An 11,543-nucleotide genomic window follows, 5' to 3' on the forward strand; every position below is an offset into this window, starting at 1 on the left:
TCTGGTAGAAATCACTCACTCTGTCCCAAAGCTGTACCTATGAGGCCAAGAGGGGTCTTCCCAGTGTCTGTGGAGGAAGTGGCTGCACTGCTGGCCTGCGTCTGCCCCTGAGGTGGGGCCTGTGTGACCTGGGCCAGCACATCTATACCAGCCCTAATTGGACTTTTCTGCACCGCACCCAGGATGACCGTGTTGATGTTGCTGCCCCATTGACCCGTGTGCTGGGTAAGCATCAGCAGATTGAAGACGCCATCAAAGCTTTCGACAGAGGCCTGCACCCTGCTGCTCAGCTGGATTTTGAAGAGTTCCAGGACCTCAGGAGGCCACATAGCAGGGAAGCACTCCTTACCTGCCCATCCACAAGAACAAAACATGTTGTACATGCCATTGCTCCAATGGCAGAGCACACCTCTGGCTCACCTACCTGAGAGAGCACACCTGGCGATCTGCAATGGGTGCTGTAAGAGTTCATTAGGGATGGGCAGGATGCTGGAGAGAGGAACCCTCTCAGTGTTCCCATAATCTGCATAAACCACACTCACGTGTGTGCTTGTTGTGTCCAGTACAATAGCTCTGTACCAGTTTTTGTCACCTGGATGTGGAGACATTTAAGGGAATGTTCACTCCAATGTTTTAACTATAACTACAGTGACTGCCTAGTAACAACAAAATCTAGCTAAAACAGTCCCAGCTCTATCAGATGTGCCAATACAAATGTCTTTGTAATTAAACACACAAATGACAAAAAACCCACAACAACTACAATTATCTCTATGCTGGAATGTCAATAATTCTTTCCTGCACATGGTGCTTTAAATGCACTGTTACATGCTGGAAGGATATAATTACTTTACTTTAGGTCTGACATGGAATTATTGGCTTGGACCAGAATTCTATCACTGCATTGGTCTTACAGTTTCTTTCCTGAGTTCACTAAACTTTACCCATAGTATTGTTTCAATCAGAGCTTTTACCTATACACTCCAGCCTATTTTTAAAGCAACTTCACATTTACTCCTGATGGGGGGGGGGGGGGGGGGGGAAGAGAGTGTTAAGGCTCAGTGGAGACATTTGTGCAGGGTTGCATGGTGTAAAAACACTGCATTACTGTCAAGCGTCAGTAGTTTGTGCACTGCTGCTGCAGATCTGTGTCATAGAAAGTTGGTGGACGTGTCTGTAAAAGTGACCTGAGAACTGAGCACAGCAGGCAGCTCCATGTGGTGGGGTGCTCTGGTTGGCCTGAGGCCCTCTGCTACAGTACTGCGCCACGTCCTTCATAACAGCCTGCAATGCCTCTACATTCACTACAGGGGGCAGAAGAAGACACACTCATACTAAGGTAACATGTAGTCCATTTCAAGTTCCCCTGCAACAAAATTAACAAATTCTGTGCTAGTAAATGGAGTACTAAGACTGTAGTCTTGTCTAAGGCTACTGGCCCAGATCAAAGCCCAGCCAAAACAATTATTGATGCTGGCAGTGTCAGGACCAGAATCAAGCTCAAGACAAACTTACAATTTAAAAAGTGAGTGAGTTAAGGATTCTCACCCTTTCTAGGATTCATCACAAAGAAAAGACTTGGGCTGACTACTGCTGCCACCTGTGGCTGAAAAGTCTCATTGCAAGGCAATGCCAGCGTCTTCCAGTCCAAAGCAAAGGAAGCAACTGATCAAAAGGAAACACCAGTCAATCACAAGGGCAACCAATAGCAACAGGCCGTGTTAAAAGTTTAATGATTGTGACAATTCTGTAACTGTCTTGTGTAAAGAAAATCAAAATTAACAGTGCTCTGATTGTCCTACAGGCCCACATCCCCCAGCAGCTGTGTGAGGTGTACTGGATAAAAAACCCTCAACAGTGCTGTGGTCCTTCAGCACTGGAATATGAATGTAATGTGCATTCACTTGTAGTTGTCTGTAATGGGGTAGCTTTTTTCCCAGTGACAGCCAGGAGCTCCGTGAGCGGCGGGTTCTTAGCAGGCACGGGCATTTGCACCGGAGCCGCCTCTGCGGGGCCGCTGGCACTGGCTGTTTGCACTGCAGCCCTGGTCTCCTGTCCAAAAGGCTGCGCGAGCTGTTCTGAGATAATCATGGCAGCGACGCTGTGGTCCCCACACTCCAGCTCCACACCATAGCCCCTCTCTGTGATGGAGAGCACTCTTGCATTGAGCTGCTTGCCCACACACAGGGCCCGGAACCTCTGCACTGCCTCCTTACTCCACTGGCCTCCAACGGGCTCCACCCCTACAGACAGGTGAGCAATGGGACAGGCAATATTTTAAAAAGTTGATCTTATCTGCAAATGGCTGGAGCAGCTGTGGGCTTTCACACAGTGTACTCCTGCTTGATGAAAATTAAAACTTACAGCCACACCCATCCTTTGTAGACAAGGTGAACACCTCTGCACAAAGCAGTGTACACTCTGTATAACACGTTTTTAAATGACTGTCTAGAGATGTACCTGCAAGCCAGCAACGAATGGCCTGGAAAGGGTGCTTGAGCATACTGGGGTGGATGGCTCGGAGATGGCCTACCTCTACCTCACAAGAGTTACCATAATCTACAAAGCACACACTAGCCTTCCCTGTTCCCTCCACACTCTGCACCATGGCTCTGTACCAGCGTGCATCACCTGCGCACACACAGGAGGAAACATGGCACAGATTAATTAAAGCTTGTACAAATCTATTCCTATACAGGGTGACCATATAATTCACTAGTCCATGAACTTGTTAATATTTAAAACGTGAAGAACCGCAGGAGAAAGTGTAACTAACCACTGTAAAGAGCACAGCAGGGTTCTCCAACAACAGGGCTGAATGAAGTCCTTGCAGTCTTGCAGTGCTTCATCAGAGCAGAGGACAACTCTGCCAGGGTATGCATGCCTGTCAAAAGGAACAATAAGGATCAACAAGGAAAGCTCATATGGAAACTGAACTCTGAGTGCAGACTGAGCGACACACTACTGTCAATATTCACTTTAGTTCTGACAGAACAAAGACTGAATACGACAGCCATACCTTCTGAGTTGTAATTATAGCAATAGAATTCCCCAGGGGTTTCCAGTACACTGATCACTAGCACTACCTTCTGGCCATCAATAGGAAGTTCCACACATGACCACTGCAATTTGTTCAGAGCTTGAGTATCAACTGCTAAGGAAAACATGCATGTGGGGGAAAAATGCACAAAAATATAAATCAGTGTAGCAATAAATGGCAACAATAAATAAGGCAAGAAGCATTCATTCTTGACATACCAGTGTTTCCAGAGCCAAGCCCCTCCCTCGCATCCTCTTCTGTCTCCATATTGTCCACAGCAGCATAGCCTGTAGTAACCAGCAGCTCAGCTATGTTGATCTGAGGATCACTGGACTCATCAACCAAGGAGACCAAAGCCATCTTGTCTCGCTGTCCAAGAATTTCCACCTTGATGAAACGGTTACACACCAAGTGCTTGAGCATCAACACGGCCTCATCTGACCAAGTGTCTGAGGTAGGCTTAACTCCTAGAATGGAGATGAAAAACCAAGATACAGAATAGGACAGGCCTTTTTCCTCAATGCGGTAAAAAAATATCACCAAATTATTTTACTATCAGTTTCTCTGAAACGGTCAGGGAACAGAGCAGTTCTGTAGAAAGCAGAGGGCACATAGGCAGACAAGTTGTTTGAAAGTCAGTGACTCAGAACCAGCAGGTGGAAAAACTGCTCTACCTGCCAGGTTGCAGGGGATTGCTTGGGTAGCCAAAACCAACAGATCCACACTGATTGGTCTCAAGTGATTCAGGGTCACCTCTTCTGAGTTCCCAAAGTCAATGTAACCCACACACACTCGATCCTCAGATGAATAAGCCAGCACTTTGGCCCTATACCACTGCTTGTCCTCTAATGAAAGCAGCAGAAGAAATAAGCACACAACTATTCAATAACACTGAAACACCAACAAGGTAAAAATATAAACCAACCTTCTAATGAGAATGCAGTGCTTAGACCTAATCTCACCTGAGAAAAGAGAACAGCAAACTGTCCCAGGAGCAGGCCTAAAGTCCTCGCTAGACTGGGTCTTCGCGCAGTGTTCTCTCAGACTCATTTGTAACTGCTGGATAATACCTGCACAGAAAAAAAGTTCCGAAACACCTCCATCACATGCAGATACAGAGAAGATGACAAACAGTATACAACTCCAACAGAAAATGATATACAGTTGATTAACCCTGTCAGTGGAAAAGGAGTAGAGCCAGCAAATCAGTGTTAACACTGTGCCAGTATTGGAGTGTCTTGGACTTAAAAGCTGGGGGATGCTGTGTGATGCTGAAGCTCCTCTCTCTTCTCATAACTGCAATTAGTAGGAAAACAGGAATACATCTGACTCACTGGCATTTTCAAGCTTTTGGCAGATGATCTCTGAAGGGGACTGGAGGTGGGTAACTATGGCTGTAAAGGTGTCTCCCACCCCCTGGGTCAACGGCTCTGGTGGCTGAGCTTCAGTGTTTTCATTCTTCCCAGAAGACAGACGTTTAAAGTTCTCAAAAGATGCGGTCATCAAAGCAGCTTAAAAAAAGGGTGATGAACAAAAGAATTATTTATTTAGCCAAACCACTGAAAATACACAAACCTTCTGGAGAGAACTCACTGATATCCTGCTCAGTCCGTGGCTTGGTAGGGGTGTGCTCTTTCACCGCATATCCCTGGTCAATTAGGAAAGTGCTCAAGTTCTTGCCTGTTGAACAAGAATGTGGATTTTTTTTTTTTTTTTTGAAATGGTGTACTCTGTGCCACATCTTGACATGACTATTTCAACTGAATATGTTTTACCAAGGGCAGACAGATGGGCATCTACGGCAAGCAGGGTGCTACTGTTTCTGCTTTCCACCACAGTGAAAGTCAGATTCTTTCCAGCAACCAAGTGTCTCACTGCAATAGCGCATTCACCTGACCAAGCACCCATCAGTGCTGTTACACCAGCAACACGACACTGTAAGGCCTGCCAAATACAGTTAACACATTAGGTCTGGTAAACACAGTCTCTGGAACAGTTTGATAACACAATGACACTTGCATATCAATCAATAAAACACTATGCTTCCAAACAGAGGGGAAACCCTTACAAATGGTGGTGCAGTGTCAATGTTTGCTGGCAGGGGGCGCAGCCGGTCAAATGTGACATCTTCCTCATTTCCAAAGTCTATGTAGAGTGCTTTTGCAGTTTGGCGATCCAAATCAACAGACATCATTTCACCTCGATACCAGTTCTGAAGGGAAATAAGTCATCCAGGTTTATGTAGCCAGTTTTTTATGGAAGTGTTATAGTCTTGCTATTACTAATAACCAGCCAGACTGCCAAAGGAGCTAAACAATTCAGTTATAATCATAATCACAGAGCTCATACAAGAATTTGAAACAGCTGATTTAGCACTTAGTAATGTCTCCATCCTATCATGACCTGAATCAACTATTTTTGAGCTGAGATGGGGGGGGAGGGGGGAAGGTTTTCAGTGCTATTTGTCTATAAGACTGAACGGTTCAACACTGCCTTAGTACATAATACACACTATAAAGTTTTACTTTGAGACATTCTTCAGACCTTTGTGGCTACTAGACAATCCTTCCTATTAATTCTAATGGGCTTGATGCAAGCACTAACCTGATCGAGAGAGAATCTGACTGCACAGATTTCCCAAATTTCTGGCTTGTATTCAACTGCATGTGAGCTCCCATAGGTCTTCTGCAGCTCCATTGTGATGTTCCTCAGGGTTTCCGTCATCTCCTTGGACTGAATGTGGATGAAGAACTTCCCAGGGTTCCTCATCTGCACCACAGTCCCCTTAAGGTAGAATTAATTCATTAGATAAGAAAAGCATCAAGAGGAAGCAGAAGATCCAGTTTAGACGCACCTGCAGTTCATCACCATCAGAGATGCTATTATTTCGCAAGTCACGCAGGAAAACTCTCTTTGGTTGAGCCACATCATTGCAGGTCACCTGTCATAAGAAATCATTATAGAGTGCTCCATACAATCACACACACACACAGTCTAGCTAAATTTGATTATAAGTAGATGATCTTATTACTACAGTGAAAAAGCAGGGTTAAAATGGTACCTTGGACTCCAAAACACCAGGTCCATTTGGTTTATCACTGGTTGAATATAAAAGTGATTCAATATTTTGGTTTATCACAGGTTGAACATAAAACATTCTATATTCTGACATCTAGCATCAAAAGCAAATAACATTCTTGACACCACATGCTACATTTTACCTTGTGCTGTTGTCTGGAACATATGGTTTACATATGAGGCGATGGGCCTTCCAGTCCTCTGTCTGACAGGCTACAGAACAGTAGCATGTTGTTTTGCAGCGTGTGCACCTGAGAGTGCCTAATATGCCAAAAGCAACAGCATATCAGTGAAGACATGGGGGACATGCAGAGTCAGCAAAAGCCAGCCTAACGTTGGCACATCATGCCAAAAGGTAATTAACCCAAGGAAGAAACGGTATAGAAACTTTAACACTACATTACCCACCTTTTTGATTGCAGTAACTGCACAGCTTCACAGGCATAGGTTCAGTCCTCTGTTAAAGGAAAACACTTCTAGTTCATAATAAACAATAGAAATTCCATTTTTACAATACATCACACACCTCTGGATAAATGTTGACAATATTTAACCTAGATAAATAAACCTGTCAGATACATACAGCACCACTGTCCCTCGAGGGCACCAACCCATTCTCCTTTCTGTTAGTTTCAGCTTTACAGGCTACATCGAAATGACATCAGCATTACTAAACAATAAATGGAGACAATATTTTGATCATAAATTTAATTTTGTTTCTATAGCATACCATCTAAGATGCCATTTGCCAGATTCTGCTCTTGGGGTAAACAGGTACCAATGTTATGAAAAGGTGGGGCAATGTGCCTTGGTGATACTGTACCAGGGCCAGTTGCAGGTCGCCTCAGTGGAAGGTTCGGCCTGACTAATGAGGGCGAAAACCCGCGGTTCATAATGCGCCTGCCTCGCAGTCCTGTAAAAAATAAATCAATAAACAAATTAATGAATTTTTAAAAACCCAACAACGACTAACATAGTGGCAAATTACGTCTAGAGAATGGGGAGACAGAACAACCTTTTTATTGCCAGTGAGCAGTCCACCGAATAGCGGATGTGGAGTGATCACACTTATATTAAGTGAATATTTACCATGTACAACCAATTTGCCCCTTTTCAGTGATGAGAATCTTTAAATGATTTTTTAAAGGAGTTCAGAAGAAAAAGGTCAGATCGGTGAGATGCATGCTATTAATAATAATGCCTGAAAATGTAAACATGAACTTCGTATTTCCCCATCAATAGCATAAACTGCCCAAATGAAACCACAAATCGTGACTAATCTAGCCAGCTAGATAGCTACACATTTGACGAAACCTTGTCATTTTTGAGGACGTCTTATTACTTTTTAAAAACAATTTGCTAGCTAGCTGAACCACACTCCATCTTAAAAGAATCATCTTAGGTTAACTAATAGTAGGCCATTGCAGTTAGTTAAATTAATTTAAAAAAGTCACAGTAGCTTTAGCTGGCTAGGTAGCATTAACCTAATTAAACCAAGCTAGAATAGGTTAAAATACACATCTTAGATAACGCCAAGTAGCATTTTAACCATAATCTGGTTGTAGCGAACAAGCTCATTTACCGTATCAAGGGAATATAAAATGACAGACATACACTCGCTTTGAATATTTTTGACGTTTCTATTTCAGACTGCAGATGACTACTTTATCTTATCTATCTTCGCTAACGACGTTTATCCGTTACACAGCCCAAATTACTCTGGGGCCACGTGCGCGCCTTGGTTAGCTAATGTTACCTAGGTAACGTCTAAGCCTTCCTAGTTGGCTACACTGAATGATTCGATATGGCTAGCACAACTAACTGCTAAAAATTGCCCAAACCAAGCGTCATCCTTAAATATTCTGAAACATTATCCCTCTAAATGCGGAATGAACACAACACATTTACATTAGATATGGTACTGACATTTACCTATTGCTAGCCAATTTCAAAACATATATACCTAACTAGTTAACTAACAAACTAACGCTAGTTAACTGGCTAAGTAACCTTATCGCTGATTAGCAATAAAATACAGATAAGATCGCTTACATCAATCTAGTATTTGTCTGCAATGTACGTTTTTATTAAAAACCTGTATCAACTGTTTGAATATATACCACTAGCCACCAAGGCCTTGTTACAATCCGGTTAATTTGACCTTTTCGATATGTTAACGAAGCCCACACGTAGTGATGAGTTCTTTACGAGTCTACGCGTAATTAAAGTCGCTCGGCTTTGTTTGCATGGCGGTTTTAAGTTGGGGTTTTTTGGGGGGTGGGGTCTGTTTCAATAGACTGCTTGACATGTTTTCGTGTGGAGTGTATTTCACCTCTAGACAGCATTCAGTTAATATAATACTGAAGAAGAGGAGGACCAGATTTTGAGGATTTTTTTAAGATCTTCCCCGGTTTAAACACAAATTAAACCCAACAGTCAAATTCACCTCAACAACAACTACCCCCAGCTAAATAACCCCTCAACCACAACCAAAACAACAGCTAAATAAGCCCACAGCCTCAACTACTGCACAGGCAATTACCCTTCAACATCTCACCCACTAGCCAAATGGGCATCAAAACCTACCCCCAAAGCTAAATACTCATCCTCAACTATCCTACACCCAATTACCCCTTAAAAAATACCCACACTGCCATTTAACACCTACACCATCATCTTAATAGCCTTCAATCACAACAACCCCAACAGCTGAATACCCCTCAATTACAAATTGCCCCCACAGCTTCTCAAAAATTATCCCACCAGCTGAATTGCCTTCAACCACAATTACCCTAACAGCTAAATACCCCTCAGCCTCAACCACAACTACCTCACAGCCAACTCCCCCTCAACAACTACCTTATCAGACTTCAGCCACAACAGCTAATATTACATTTCATTTTACATTACAGTGTTTAACATCATTTAATAGTATTTCAGGATTTTGACAATATTTCAAGATTGAATTATGTTTAAACTGCATTTAACAGTGTTTTGGGGGTTATCAGTGTTATAAGAGCTGAACAAATTTTTATTCATCTTTATCTGCTTTGTCAAGCCAACAAAAAGTTTGTTCATGAACATTTCCTTTCTAGATTTAAATTGAAACTCTGTGATCTTGTCTTAATGTTAAATATTCTCCCAATAATATACCAGCTTCCCTTGGAGACATTGTCCCAAGACCCGTCAACTTCTAGGTGTAGAGAAAATGACAATATATATTAAGTACTTTTTACTCAGGTTTCACAATGAGAACCTGTATTTATTGTCAGGTTGGCTATTTTCTACAGTATTCTGTAAAGTAATGAGCTATTGCTTCTGAATTAGTTTTTCAGTATTTTTTCACCACTGTAAGGACAGTTAGACAAGCATCCCCCCTACTAAATTAAAAGTTCCTTTTGCAACATATTTCTAATTAATCGGTTTTGTGCTTTCGTTAGAATCATGTAGGGTATACCATTGCTACAAAGATAATATCAGCGAATAATGTCACAGATCGTGATTGTTAATAGATTCCCTACCCGTCCTTATGTGTCTAAAGACATTCTATAGTTCATTACAGATATCAATACTTTTTTGTGCTTCTTTTATAAACGAGATCAATAAAATGAAATGATACATATCCTAATAGCTCATATGCTAAATGCCGTAAATGTAAATATGCTCTTGCACGCCCTTCCAAACAGACAAACAAACAAATAAAAACAACAACAGAAATCAATACAAATTAATATAAAGCTCATATAAATTAGGTAGGTGGCAAGACATTTTAGTCTGTGCACAAACAAAAGTCCTATCATTCGCATGCGCAGTTGGCCTCTTTCTGCCTCCGTATCTGTCGTTCGTTTAATACGGGGGCCATATTTGTTGATGTGTCACCTCAACGGGACATAGCACTAACGTTAACGATCATTTTTTTGGGGGGGGATTGAAAGATTAATAGTAATCTCAGTAAATGGATCTAACATAACAGGCAAGTACATTTGAGCATTGCATTTGAGTGTTTTCTGTGTTTAACCTTTGCTCGAAAACGATGCAAATCCGGCAGAAATTCTAGCTAGCAGACTGGCGGCGTAGTCAGGTGTTTTCTGGGAGAGTCTGGTGGTGGAGTCTAGCGACTGTCGTAGCTACACACTTGCAGTCTGTGTGGATACGGTTGGCCGGAAAATATGTATTTGGCTATTTTATGTAGCTAGATAGCGATATATTCTTTGCAAACCTCTCCCTTTCCCCGCCGTGCTGTCAAACGGCTTGGTATCTTACTTGACCCCGCCAACTAGCTTACTTGAAGATATCTAGCTAGCTCGCTAACTAGCGGGGTGCGTGATGTTTAACTAACGTTATATCTTTAGCTAGCGAGCTACTAACGCTACATGTTGCCTTTTAAGATCTGGGCTGTCTAACCAGCTCTCAAAAACGACCAGAGGGTTTCTTTTTTTTTTTTTTTTTTTTTTACAATTTTCCCTCTAAAGCAACGGGTTATGAATGTAGCTCATGGTTAGTTACACCAGTGTCATCAGTGTCATCTTTAGCTTGTTGGCGTTAGCTAAGTTCTGCGCCCATCATAAACAGCCCAGTGTAGAAAGTCACAGTTTCCCCAGATACGAGTCTCATCCGATTAACGCAGGAGGAGGTGAAGACTTAAAACTAGATTGCTTAGTCACTTATTAATTTACTTTTAAACGTTGGATCAATACGGTTACCAGCAAGTCATGTCTCTTTCTAAAATCCTTTTTATTTATTCAAGCTATTTTTTTGGGGGGGGGGGGGGGTTCCATAACTGTCATGTGTTGGGCTAAGTCTGCCATTTGTCACAAGCTCAACTGTTTTTCAAGACTTTTGATTGATTAATCAGTTATTTGTTGGGTGAATATAAGATCTTAACAAATGTCCGGTGATGACAATTTTCATTAATCAATTTAATGGAATTTGCTAACCTTTTGATCTGGTTAATCTAGGTTTGTCACGGACGTATGTGTTTGCGGTGCGTAATGCATTCAATGAGGGAATGTAGCTCCCTGATTTAGACATGGCCTATAGCTCTTATTTCAGTAGCCCTTGCAATGCCTAGCTAATTGTTTTGCATTTTGTTTTTATCTTATTTTACCAGACTGCTCCTGTACTATGACTTTACAGTAGGCTTTACCAGGCTTCAGAGCACTCTGTCCAAAGGTCATATCTTTCAATCTTTTGCCATTGCTCGTGTTCTTAAAGGTACATTTAAGAAAAGGGGAAACACATTTGGTTCATTTTGTACAGCATGTTGACTTCTGACAGGTTATGCATTTGCAGCAGTCTCAGTGAAGGTCACGAGAGCATTTATACTCTCACTATGCATGTTTGTTTTTATGTGCTCAGTACCATCTAAAAATGGTAAATTCAAGTAGACAAGGTATTCTAGCTGTGAACCAGTTTAAAGATGTTT

At 42.0% G+C, this 11,543-nt stretch overlaps 2 protein-coding genes across 3 annotated transcripts in view; one reads left to right on the forward strand and one right to left on the reverse strand.

Moving 5' to 3' along the window:
* Positions 1 to 286: 286 nt before the first annotated feature.
* On the reverse strand, positions 287 to 7,019 carry tdrd1 (tudor domain containing 1). Its single transcript, XM_081698348.1, has 21 exons — positions 6,849 to 7,019; positions 6,702 to 6,763; positions 6,527 to 6,575; positions 6,262 to 6,379; positions 6,102 to 6,138; positions 5,895 to 5,981; positions 5,645 to 5,824; positions 5,109 to 5,252; positions 4,816 to 4,984; positions 4,634 to 4,720; positions 4,375 to 4,551; positions 4,003 to 4,110; positions 3,715 to 3,885; positions 3,259 to 3,507; positions 3,020 to 3,154; positions 2,777 to 2,884; positions 2,461 to 2,631; positions 1,905 to 2,243; positions 1,549 to 1,665; positions 1,188 to 1,304; positions 287 to 592 (listed from the first exon to the last, which is right to left on the reverse strand). Exons 1-21 carry the CDS (start codon positions 7,009 to 7,011, stop codon positions 417 to 419), a joined length of 2,964 nt encoding a protein of 987 aa, XP_081554474.1. The 5' UTR covers positions 7,012 to 7,019; the 3' UTR covers positions 287 to 416.
* A 2,939-nt stretch (positions 7,020 to 9,958) lies between these two features.
* The window catches only part of ccdc186 (coiled-coil domain-containing protein 186), an 18,880-nt gene continuing 17,295 nt past the window's right edge, over positions 9,959 to 11,543 (forward strand). The window contains exons 1-2 of one of the 2 annotated variants that reach the window (XM_081698349.1): positions 9,976 to 10,091; positions 11,229 to 11,290. The gene's annotated coding sequence lies outside the window, so the exon portion shown is untranslated. Of the gene's footprint in view, positions 10,092 to 11,228; positions 11,291 to 11,543 lie in introns of both variants that reach the window. The other variant, XM_027024851.3, reaches the window with a different exon arrangement.

Source organism: Electrophorus electricus, chromosome 15 (assembly GCF_041902795.1).
Source record: "Electrophorus electricus isolate QZ-2024a chromosome 15, ASM4190279v1, whole genome shotgun sequence".
In the NCBI taxonomy this organism is placed as follows: domain Eukaryota; kingdom Metazoa; phylum Chordata; class Actinopteri; order Gymnotiformes; family Gymnotidae; genus Electrophorus; species Electrophorus electricus.